An 11,613-nucleotide genomic window follows, 5' to 3' on the forward strand; every position below is an offset into this window, starting at 1 on the left:
ACTTCTTCTTATTCGAAAATAAATAAATTAATGAAAAGATTTAAATTTAAATTACTTGCTTGTTTAGGGAAAGTTTTTGCAGATTCGGCCCTTTCATCATATCCTGGAAGAGTCAAGAGATTGTTTGATGCACAACTTTGGAAAAGACCTTGAATTGGGCTTGTTATGAAGATTCAGTATATCATGCGGGTCAATAACCCGTCCGGCCCTTTTCATGTCAGTTAAAGTCGTTATTTTTTGGCTTCTTCCTTGAAACAAGACTCTTCCCAACTTCTTCCAACTTTGAAACACCATTCAACTACAAATGACAACTCTTTCACCTCCATTTGCTTTTCATACCAACTTGAACACTCCCACCAAGGTAAGTTTCTCCACCACTTCTTTTTCCATGCAGAACTTGGTCTATTTCAGCTTCCATACTAACAAATGTGAATAACGTTCATAAAATGACAAAAAACCATGAAACAAACAATGGGTGTTTAGCAGAATCTATTTTGGTTCAAAGAAACAAAGGGGTATTGGGAAATACTTCAATAGATTTAAGTAACCCCAGTGAGTGTATGGAAACTTATGGTTATATCATACGTAATTGTAGAAAGAGTGGTAATTTATAATTGGGTTTCCAAGTTCATGCTCATTTGATTGTTTGTGGAGTTGAGTTATGTGTGTTTCTTAGTGGTCAACTTCTTGAGTTTTATTGTAAGTTTGGTAGATTGGATGATTCGAGACGATTGTTTGATAGGATGTCGCCATGTTGGAACGGAATGTTTTCAGTTGGACTTACATTATAGGATTGTATTGTGAAATAGGTGATTATGAGGAGACAATAAAATTGTTCTATTTAATGATAAAAGAAGGAGTTCTACCTGATCGTTTTATATTTCCACAGGTTTATAAAGCGTGTTTGGAGTTGAAAAATAATAGGGTAGGTAGGGATGTATATGATTATATGTTGACTGTTGAGTATTGGGTTTGAGGGAAATTCTTTTCTGAATATATGTGTTCTTGATATGTTTGTAACATGTGGGAAGATGGAGGTTGCTAGGGAGTTCTTCGAGAAAATGGAACTGAAGGATGTTGTAGTGTGGAACATTATGATTTCTGGTTATGCGTCGAAAGGAGATTTAAACAAATCTTTAAACTATTTTAAGGGCATGAAGCTTGCTGGTGTACAACCTGACCGCGTTACATGGAACTCGATCATATCATGGTACTCCCAAAAAGGGCAGTTCGAGGAGGCTTCCAATTTTTTCTTTAAGATGAGGGCTTTAACAGAATTTAAGCCAAATGTGGTCTCTTGGACTGCGTTGATAACAGGGAATGAGCAGAATGGGTGTTCATATCAAGCATTGCAGGTTTTCAGTCAGATGATAATGGAGAGAGTAATGCCTAACTCGATTACCATTGCTAGTGCTGTTTCAGCTTGTACGAATTTGTCGTTGCTTCAACATGGAAGGGAGATCCATGCATATTGTATAAAGACTGACAGGTTGGTCTCAGATTTGCTCGTTGCCAACTCGCTGGTAGATTTGTATCCTAAATGTCGAATTGTAAAGGTTGCTCGTCGGAAATTCAATTCAATCAAACAAAAGGATCTGATATCATGGAATGCCATGCTTGCGGATTATGCAGAGAAAGGTTGTCGTGAGGAAACTTTTGAGCTTTTTAATGAGATGAAGTCTCTAGGTGTGGAGCCCGATGTTATTACATGGAATGGGCTGATCACAGGATATACCCAGAACGGAGATGGGATAATGGCTCTTGAGTTCTTTTAAAGAATGTGTGAAACAAATACAAAGCAAAATACAATCACGTTGTCTGGGGCCTTAGCAGCTTGTTCCCTGGTGAAGGATTTGAAATTAGGGATGGAAATCCATGGGTTTGTTATTAGAAAACAGATCGAGTTGTCCACCGGTGTAGGAAGTGCTCTTATAACAATGTACTCGGGATGTGATCACATGGACTGGGCCTGCTCTGTGTTCAATGTGCTTTCCGATAAAGATGTAGTTGTTTGGAATTCAATTATTTCTGCTTGTGCTCAGCATGGGCAGGGGGTTAGCGCTTTGAACTTTTTGAGATGAATGCTCGTAAGCGACATTGAACCCAACAAGGTAACAATTGTCTCGGTTCTCCCTGCTTGTGCAAGATTGGCTGCACTGCAGCAGGGTAAAGAGATTCACCAGTTTATTGTCAGAAAAGGGTTTGATATGCATATTGCAATATGGAACGGTCTTATTGACATGTATGGAAGGTGTGGGTTGATAAAAAAAGTGGGAAGAGTTTTTGATCTCATTCCTGAAAGAGATATAGTCTCTTGGAATACGATGATTGCAGGTTACGGGATGCATGGTTTTGGAATGGATGCTGTGAATCTATTTCTCTGTTTGAGATCATCTGAACTGAAGCCAAACCAATTCACTTTCACAAATCTGTTGGCTGCTTGTAGTCACTCGGGATTGATTGATGAGGGATGGAAGTATTTTGAGATGATGAAATCAGAATATGCAATGGGTCCTGCAATAGAACAGTATGCTTGGATGGTGGATCTACTGGCACGGGCTGGTCAATTTGATGAAAGCCTGGAATTCATTAAGGAAATGCCTTTTGAACCGAATGCTGCTGTATGGGGGTCTTTGTTAGGTGCTTGTAGGATCCACTGCAACCCTGAGCTTGCAGAGTATGCTGCAGGATATCTTTTTGAACTGGAACCCACATATTCTGGGAACTACATACTCTTAGCAAACATTTATTCAGCAGCAGGAAGATGGGGAGATGCAGCAAGGATAAGAATATTGATGAAGGACAGAGGGGTGACAAAGCCTCCAGGTTGCACTTGGATAGAGGTGAAACGTAGTGTTCACAGCTTCATTGTTGGAGACACTTCACACTCATTGGTAGATGAGATATCTGCTAAGATGAACAGCTTGTATTCAGAAATAAAGGAGATTGGTTATGTCCCAGACACAAAGTACGTGTTGCAGAATTTGGAAGAAGACGAGAAGGAGGACAGTCTCTGTGGACACAGCGAAAAGTTGGCCATAGCTTTTGGCCTAATCAGTACACCAAATGGAACCCCTTTGAGAATCATCAAGAACCTGAGAGTGTGTGGGGACTGCCACGAGGCAACCAAGTTCATATACAAACTTACAGATAGAGAAATCATAATGAGGGACTGTTATCGCTTTCACCACTTTGTTGGAGTGTGCTCCTGTGGCGATTACTGGTAAATGGTTGATTTGACTTTTGAGCATCAGTAAAAATCTCAAATCTGCGGGCAGGTTATAGAAAGGTCGAGTTTAATATCCAAATTTTTGGATTCTGGGGAGATTAAGAAGAACTTATTCTTTGCACAATTCCGTGGTCTCTCAGCTTCTTCTGAGAAGCGTGTTGTACAGATACGGGTGTTAGCCAAGATTAAGTTCTACCAAAGCCTCAAAGGCTCAAACAGTGTATAGCCAAGTAGCCATCCTGACATGAAATTTTAGCCTGTGGCCTGTGGTGAGTGACAATCGCTGGGGTTTTGTAAGTTGTAACTGCATCTGGTTTAGGAAAACTACTGAGTTGAGGCCATGCTTGGGACTAGTCAAGCTGCAATGTGTATGCAATATTGTACATTTTTTATCACATTTATAAGCTCGTGGAATATGTATTCTACTTGTTATGTTCATATTCATTTGACCACCCATTGTAGATTACTCCAATGATTTGATCACATTTGTTCTCAAAAAACAGATACCCAACACTAGAGTTTACTACTTACTTCTATGTTCTATGCCAAAAAAAAAAAAAAAAAAAAAACACAATTGACGCATTTGATCAAACAAATTAATAACTACAACTCAAGTCACACAAACAAAACATTAATAACGACTAGAAAAAAAAGTATGTTATGCACACATACAATGAATGGATTACAGTTGTAAATTTGGCTGTTTAATATTATTGCAATGGTATAAACGTAGAAGAACTCCAATGTCCAAACACTTTTGAGTTTGTAAAACATCTTACGATTAGGGAAGAAAATGGGGTTACCAAAAAATAAGAAAAAGAAGAAACAAACAAAAAAAAACAAAAAAACAGCGATTGTGGGGTAAAAGAAGAGGCGCTACCATTTTTTAAAGGAGATCTCTTTTTAAAGTGGATCCGGCGAATTTTTTAAAGTTTTGAAGACTGAAACGGAGGATTCACATTTGTAAGTCAATCAAGTACACGCCGGCAATGCTCCTATATATTACTACACCACGTACCTTAGTTTATACAATTCGCAAAGATGATTTCAAACCTGCAGGCATTTGCATTACTAAACTTTTACGTCATCTTCCTACTCTTTAACCAGTTGATGTCACAAACAAAACCTTCTATGGCCACCTCAGGAAATGAGACTGATCTTCACTCTCTAATCGCTATTAGAGATGGAATTAAAGGCGGCTTAAGCTCGTGGAACCAATCTTTCCATTTCTGTCAGTGGCAAGGCATTAAATGCGGCAAGCGTCATCAAAGAGTCATAAGTCTGAATCTTTCCAGCCAGAGTTTGGTTGGATCCTTATCGCCTCATATTGGAAACCTCACTTTCCTAAGGGTCATCGACTTAAAGCACAATCAACTCTACGGTGAGATTCCTCAAGAAATTGGTCCGTTGTTTCGTCTTCGAGTACTCCTTCTGTTCAATAATACTTTTGAAGGAGAAATTCCAGTCAATCTAACCCAATGTACTGAACTCAGGTTCATTGATTTAAGTTGGAACAAATTGTCAGGGAATATTCCGGCAGAGCTTGACTCATTGTCAAAGCTTGAATTCTTGCTTATTGGAAGAACCAATCTGGCAGGAATGCTACCCCCTTCTTTAGGTAATCTTTCGTCCCTTCAAACCTTCCATGCAGATGAAAATGAATTTGTTGGAAGTATTCCAGCCAGCTTTAGTAGACTGTCAAGCTTACAAAAATTCGGTGTTGGAGGTAATTTACTATCTGGTGAGGTCCCGTTAACAATTTTTAACATCTCATCCTTGAATATCTTAGCAATTGACAGTAACCAATTTAGTGGTAGTCTTCCATTAGACATGGGCATCACTCTTCCTAATCTCGTCGGTTTCTATGGTGCTGCAAATCAACTTTCTGGACTACTCCCAGTTTCATTAGCTAATGCTTCTAAACTTCAACTATTTGATATTGGAGATAACAATTTCGAGGGAAAAATTCCTAAGGATTTTCAATTCCCTCAAACTATTGAACGGCTAAATCTTGCAAGTAATCATCTAGGAACAGGAGAAGCTCATGATTTGAGTTTTATCACTTATTTGACCAACTCCAGTAATCTAAAAGTATTGGGCTTGCACAGTAACAATTTTGGAGGTGTATTCCCGAACTCTATTACCAATCTCTCCAACCGAATGGAGAAGTTGTATCTAGGAGGCAATCAAATATCTGGAATTATCCCAGAAGGGATTGGGAACCTGGTCAATTTGTTTCTATTAGGTCTTTATTCTAATAACTTTTACGGTAGTATTCCATCTTCTATTGGAAAACTCCGTAGTTTACAGGGGTTATATCTGGATAAAAACAAATTGTCTGAACCGATCCCATCTTCTCTTGCAAACAATACTAAATTGAGTGAATTGTATTTAGGAAGGAACAGACTGGAAGGAAACATTCCTTTAGGTCTTGGTGCTCTTAGCCAATTGCAATTTTTGGGTCTAGGACAAAACAACCTAAATGGTACCATACCTAAAGATATCTTTAATATTCCCACTCTGCTTTATCTTAGCTTCTCTATGAACTCCTTAACTGGTTCCCTACCTTTAGAAGTAGGAAAACTAAAAAATCTTGTTGAGATCAATGTGTCTAGAAATAAGTTGTCTGGTTTAATACCTAATACTCTTGGTGAGTGTTTGAGTCTGGAAAAGTTATACTTGGGCGATAATTTGTTTGAAGGGACAGTTCCTCAATCTTCGAAGTCTTTTAAAGAATGTCCAAGAGTTAGATCTATCAAGCAACAATTTCTCGTGAAATTCCAAAATATTGGGAGGACTTTCAAGATCTCCAAATATTGAATCTATCCTTCAATAAATTTGAAGGTGAGGTGCCGATGAATGGAATCTTTAGAATTGTAAGCAATTTTTCAAGAGTTGGGAATTCCTCGATCTCGTGGGGTATACCTGAATCGCAATTGCCACCATGCCAATTAAGAAATCAGAAAGCAAGGTGTAAAAAGCATGGAAGGTCCGATCCTTCCAAAATGGCAATTATGATCGGTGTGGCCGTGTTCATTCTTTTGGCCTCATGTTCTCTAATATTTTTTACTTGGGAGAAAAATAAACTTAAAACGGCTTCTTTGCCATCATTTAGTGATCGCATCTCAAGGTCTCATATGGAGATCTTTCTCAAGCCATCGGGTGGATTTTCTCCAACTAATTGTGTTGGTTCGTTCGTGGTTTTGGCAAAAGGTGTATAAGGGAATGCTTAACCAATACTGAAACCATTGTTGCCGTTAAGGTGTTCAAACTTCAATTGCGAGGAGCTTTAAAGAGTTTTATGGCAGAGTGTGAATCATTGCGTAATATCGCCATCGAAATCTTGTTAAGATTCTAACTTCTTGCTCTAGTGTGGATTATGAAGGAAATGAATTCAAAACACTAGTCTTTGAGTTCATGCCAAATGGAAGTTTAGAAATGTGGCTACATCAAGAGATCGATGAACAAGATGAAGGATCGAATTTGAACCTACTTCAAAGACTAAATGTCGCCATTGATGTTGCTTCGCGACTTAGCTATCTTCATCACGAAAGTGCCACATTTTGGTTATTCATCGTGGATCTAAAGCCAAGCAATGTGCTTCTTGATAATGATATGGTAGCTCATGTTGGTGATTTTGGTTTAGCAAAACTTCTTTTCGATCAATAGAGAACTTGCATGATGGTCAAAGTACCTTAACAGGGTAAAGGGATCTATTGGCTATGCCGCCCGTGTTGGAATTTAAATATTGACATATGTTGATTTCAAATTTTTCCAATTCATAAATGCATGAATTTAATATCTAGTATACTGCATCATTAGTTATAATTTTATGTGCAACCTCATTTTAGTGAAACTCAATTCTTTTTGCCTCTTTTTTCTCTAGTTAAGTTCGACGCCATTAACACCCCAGTTGCACGAGCTAATTTAGGTACAGGAGGGCCTTGGATAGTTGGATGTTTAGCATAGTTATATCGATATCTTAAAAGAGGAAAAAGAAATTATTAGTGTGAATAAAAAACTGTTAGAGAGAATAAAAACTATCAACTTGATCTAATTTCTTTTCAGTCCATGTTAGTTGAGTTAAAATTCAAAAGATCGAGGATGAACAAACTCTGTGGATGTGGTGGTAATTAAAGCTAGTTTGGTTACTTTTTATTAATATCTTAACTGGCGATTGTGAGGACCTTTTCAACCTCTCTATAGTATAATGGAGGGTTTTTTAGACATTGGTCCTACTATTACTATAGTAATTAGACTTTGGTCTAGAAATGCCAAATATTAGGTTTTGGTCCTATTGCTATTTGACCGTCGATCCAACTTAGTTGACTGTGGTCATGCCGCTTGCTCTTTTGAGCTGCGTCGCCACACGCATGCTTACAAGTAGGATTAAACTCTAATATCCAACTTATAATAAAGACCATGTCTTAACGATGACATTATTATATGGGTCAAATACTAACTTATCTTTAAGAGTGAGAAAGGACGATGGTTTAAACAATGTGTATCTTCCAATACTCCTGTTTCGATCTTCTACAATTCTTCCTTATATGCTCTCTAAGTTTTGCAAGTTTTTCTTCCAGTTCCATAGTATATGCCTCGCAGAGAATCAAAAAACAAAAAGAAACCAGAAGAAATGTTTAGAAAACGTATGCATAGAAGAAGGAAAGTAGAAAAATTGTTTTGAAAACACATGCATAGAAGAAGCACTATGGTGTCGTGAGTATCTCACTACAAAGTAAACAGTCACAAATCAAGAACATAAAAGTTCATATAATCTTTACATGTTCGGTCAATTATATATGAGGTGGAACGATGGAACATATTAAGTTTTTACTTGGACATTGAATGACAATTCTACATTCTGGAATTATACCCACAATCTTTTCCTCGGATACACGTTCTTGATACCCACAAAGATTCAATACATACACTTGTAAAACATCTATCGATCAAAAAATCGTGTCGTGAAAATATGAACCATAGCACGATTAAAAAAAAAACAAACAAGAAAAATCTTTACTCTAACATAAAATCCTAAAGATTCTAAAATAATTATAGTGTTCGATACTGGTTGTATGTTGTTTAGTTTTTTATCTATCATACATATTACTATTTCTAGCACAAAAGATGTCACTGAAGGCGGTGCTTTGAATTTATTCCCCACTGAGAGAATTGGTTTATGCAACATATCAACCAATTTCGAGGCAATTTATTGTAAAACGTAAAAAAAACTTTCCTCAATATGGGAATCAAATTACATCTGAATGGTCAATTAGAACTCTCAAGTAAAGATTAGTCTTACTGTAAGTTAGATAGTAGAGTTTAGTCCTACTTGTAAGTTAGATATTAGAGTTTAGTCCTGCTTGTAGGCATCGTGTGACGACGCTCAAAAGAGCAAAACGACATGACCACATGCAAAATAACTAAGTTGATTGACGGTCAAGTAACAGAAGTAGGACCAAAACCTAATATTTTAGCATTTATGGACCAAAGTCTAATTCCATAATAATAGTAGGACCAATGTCTAAAAAACCCTATAATGGATGTAAAGCATTACGAAATTACTATTATATTTCTTTTTCTTTTTTTTCGCTTTTTTTTGTTGGCCAGCTTTTATATATATATATATATATATATATATATATATATATATATATATATATATATATATATATATTCATTTAAATGGTTTACTAAAAACTAGTGATTGGTGTATATATTGCAGAATATGGTATGGGAGCTGATGCATCCATACAAGGTGATGTGTACAGTTATGGAATTATGGTGTTGGAAATGTCTACAGGACGGAGACCAATCGATGAGATGTTTAAAGACGGTTTAAACCTCCATAACTATGCTAGCAACGGTTTGCATGATCAACTTATAAGGATTGTAGATCCAATACTTCTATCTGAAGGAGATGACACTTTAGGAGATACTAATACCATGAGAATCAACAGCCACAGGAGAACAAAACTGCTAGAGTGCATGACTGCAATAGTCAGAATTGGGGTTGCATGTTCTGTGGAATCACCGCCGAGAGAATGGATATTAGAGATGTCGGTAGAGAATTGAACGCTATCAGAAAAACATTTCTTGGTGTTAGGATTCACGAAGAACGTAACTGACTCCAACGACGGTTTGAAAGGTAAAATCATATCTCTTACAAATAAATTAAATAATTGAATGTGAAAGAGACAGATAGAGCAGAAGAAATCAGTGTTTTGTTATGTATTTTTTCCTTCATTTTTGTCCTCTTCTCCTTCCATTATTGAGGTTTTCATTTAACGGTCGTTTGTTTGCGATTTCTTTCCTATACTGAAAAAAACTGTTTGGTTTCTTTCTTTCTCTTTTAAAAAAAGTTGTTGATGAGATCAACCCTTCCATTTAGTAGTTAAAACATTTTTATGATTAAAATTGTATGAAACATTGATTGTAAATTTATAAAACATTAAAAAAATAGTAATTTTATTTATATTTTTTGTGAAGCTAATGGACTCTAATAATTCTTTGTTACCATGTGAGGTCAACTCAAACTGTTATTACTATGTTAATTTGTTTCCCCAAAACAAGAGCTGCCACGTCGGTCTTATATATATATATATATATATATATATATATATATATATATATTACAGTCATTTTCTTAAAAGTAGCTACTTAAATTAACTTTAAAATAAGTACGTAAGTAAAACTTCACCTACAAAATGAATTTAAACCTATTTTTTTGTAGATATGATATACTCAATATTAAGATCATCTCTACAAAATTTCAGCTCATTTGGAAACCTCTAACATTGACAAAAAACAATACAAAAATTCAACATTTCTGGACCGTTAGATTTCTTTTTAAAGATGATAACAATTTTTATCTATGTTAGAGATTTCCAAATGAGCTGAAATTTTGGAAAGATAATAATTATGATGAGTGCTTCATAACCACAAAAAATTAGGTTTGAATTCATTTTGTAGATAAGTTTTACGCATCGCATTTATTTTAAGCTAACTTAAGTAGCTACTTTTTAGATAATTATATATATATATATATATATATATATATATATATATATATATATATATATATAAATAAAGACCTTGTGGGATATTTTCGCTAATCTAAACCATTACAATTGATATTCCATACATACACATTCTATGCTTGTCAAATCTATTGCTTACATTTTATTGTAATGGAATCTATTGTAGAGGCATCATCTCTCCTAAGCCTTTTTATTGCACATAGACAAGAGATAAGAAACTCAATTGGGAAACAACAATGGATCCTAAAAAAGGATGTTGAAGCAATTGGTTGTTGAAGATGCTGTGGAAGCAAATATGGTGTTCTCGTCTCTCATGGGGGAACGAGTAAGAAAAACCTTTTAGCTAACCTTCTACTAAACTCAAAGTGCAAGCAAATCTTTGATTCATATTGCTTCTTAAATAGCCAGTAGCAGTCTGAATGCCTTGTACCTAATGACCCGTCTTTACAATTTTGAATCAGGTGGATGTTTGGAAGGAACTCATAAAAGCACGTTTGGTCTTGAGCAGCTGGACATTTGATACATTTGTTCAGACCCATGATGTACACAGTTCCAGCAAACTGTTGCCCAAAACATCCGTGTCAAAATTTACCTCGAAACGGGTTTTTGGATTGAAGGGGGTCATATCATTTATGAAAGTTGTTTTCAATGGATAACTTGTATTCCTTCTGCTTCATAGTATGCTAACGTTTTTGGGGGTTGGGAAATAGGTTGGGGGACTTGACTTCATTATGTATCCTGCTTTGGAAGGAATTTGAATGCTATGCATTTTGACATTTTGTTAATGAAAGCCTAATGTAAATTTTCTCATTTCATTTTATATATCTGATCTCTACTTGCTTCTTATTCGAAAATAAATAAATTAAATGAAAAGATTTATTAGATTTATTAAAACAAACTACATAAGCCTATTACTTGCTTGTTTAGGGAAGTGCTGTATCCATTTTTTGCAGATTCAGCCCTTTTAACATGTACTGGAAGAATCAGGAGATTGTTTGATATGCACAAGCTATTGGTACTTGGTTGACAATCAAGTAGTTACGTGGTGCTACTTTCATTTTCATTTGTCGTGTGTTTTCGATTACTGGTGTAGTGTGAAACGACCTTGAATTGGGCTTGTTATGAAGATTCAGTATATCTTAAGCCCAATTACCTAAATGAAAAAGCCCAGCTAAACCAGTTTCTATCATGCGGGTCAATAACCCGTCCGGCCCTTTTCATGTCAGTTAAAATCGTTATTTTTTGGCTTCTTCCTTCAAACAAGAAAAAAAGGACACAATCAAGATGAACTCTTGTATCCAACTTCATCCAACTTTGAAACACCATTCAACTACAAATGAC

At 35.9% G+C, this 11,613-nt stretch overlaps 1 protein-coding gene and 1 pseudogene across 6 annotated transcripts; both read left to right on the forward strand.

The window, feature by feature from the left end:
• The first annotated feature begins 401 nt into the window (after nt 1-401).
• LOC147483584 (pentatricopeptide repeat-containing protein At3g12770 pseudogene) lies at nt 402-3,673 on the forward strand (annotated as a pseudogene). Its single transcript, XR_015206683.1, has one exon. The product of XR_015206683.1 is annotated as a pentatricopeptide repeat-containing protein At3g12770 pseudogene (transcript).
• Nucleotides 3,674-4,096: 423 nt separating this feature from the next.
• Nucleotides 4,097-11,118, forward strand: LOC147483585 (uncharacterized). 5 transcript variants are annotated; one of them, XM_086581183.1, is made up of 4 exons: nt 4,097-4,847; nt 8,958-9,380; nt 10,439-10,597; nt 10,734-11,118. In XM_086581183.1, the coding sequence occupies exons 1-2, from the start codon at nt 4,271-4,273 to the stop codon at nt 9,305-9,307; spliced, it is 927 nt and encodes a 308-aa protein (XP_086437309.1). In that variant the 5' UTR covers nt 4,097-4,270; the 3' UTR covers nt 9,308-9,380; nt 10,439-10,597; nt 10,734-11,118. The 5 variants fall into 5 exon arrangements, with proteins under 5 accessions (XP_086437309.1, XP_086437310.1, XP_086437307.1 ...); XM_086581184.1 differs by having other exon boundaries at nt 10,476-10,597; XM_086581181.1 differs by having other exon boundaries at nt 10,439-11,118.
• Nucleotides 11,119-11,613: the final 495 nt, after the last annotated feature.

Source organism: Coptis chinensis, chromosome 8, assembly GCF_015680905.1.
Source record: "Coptis chinensis isolate HL-2020 chromosome 8, ASM1568090v1, whole genome shotgun sequence".
Classification (NCBI taxonomy): Eukaryota; Viridiplantae; Streptophyta; class Magnoliopsida; order Ranunculales; family Ranunculaceae; genus Coptis; species Coptis chinensis.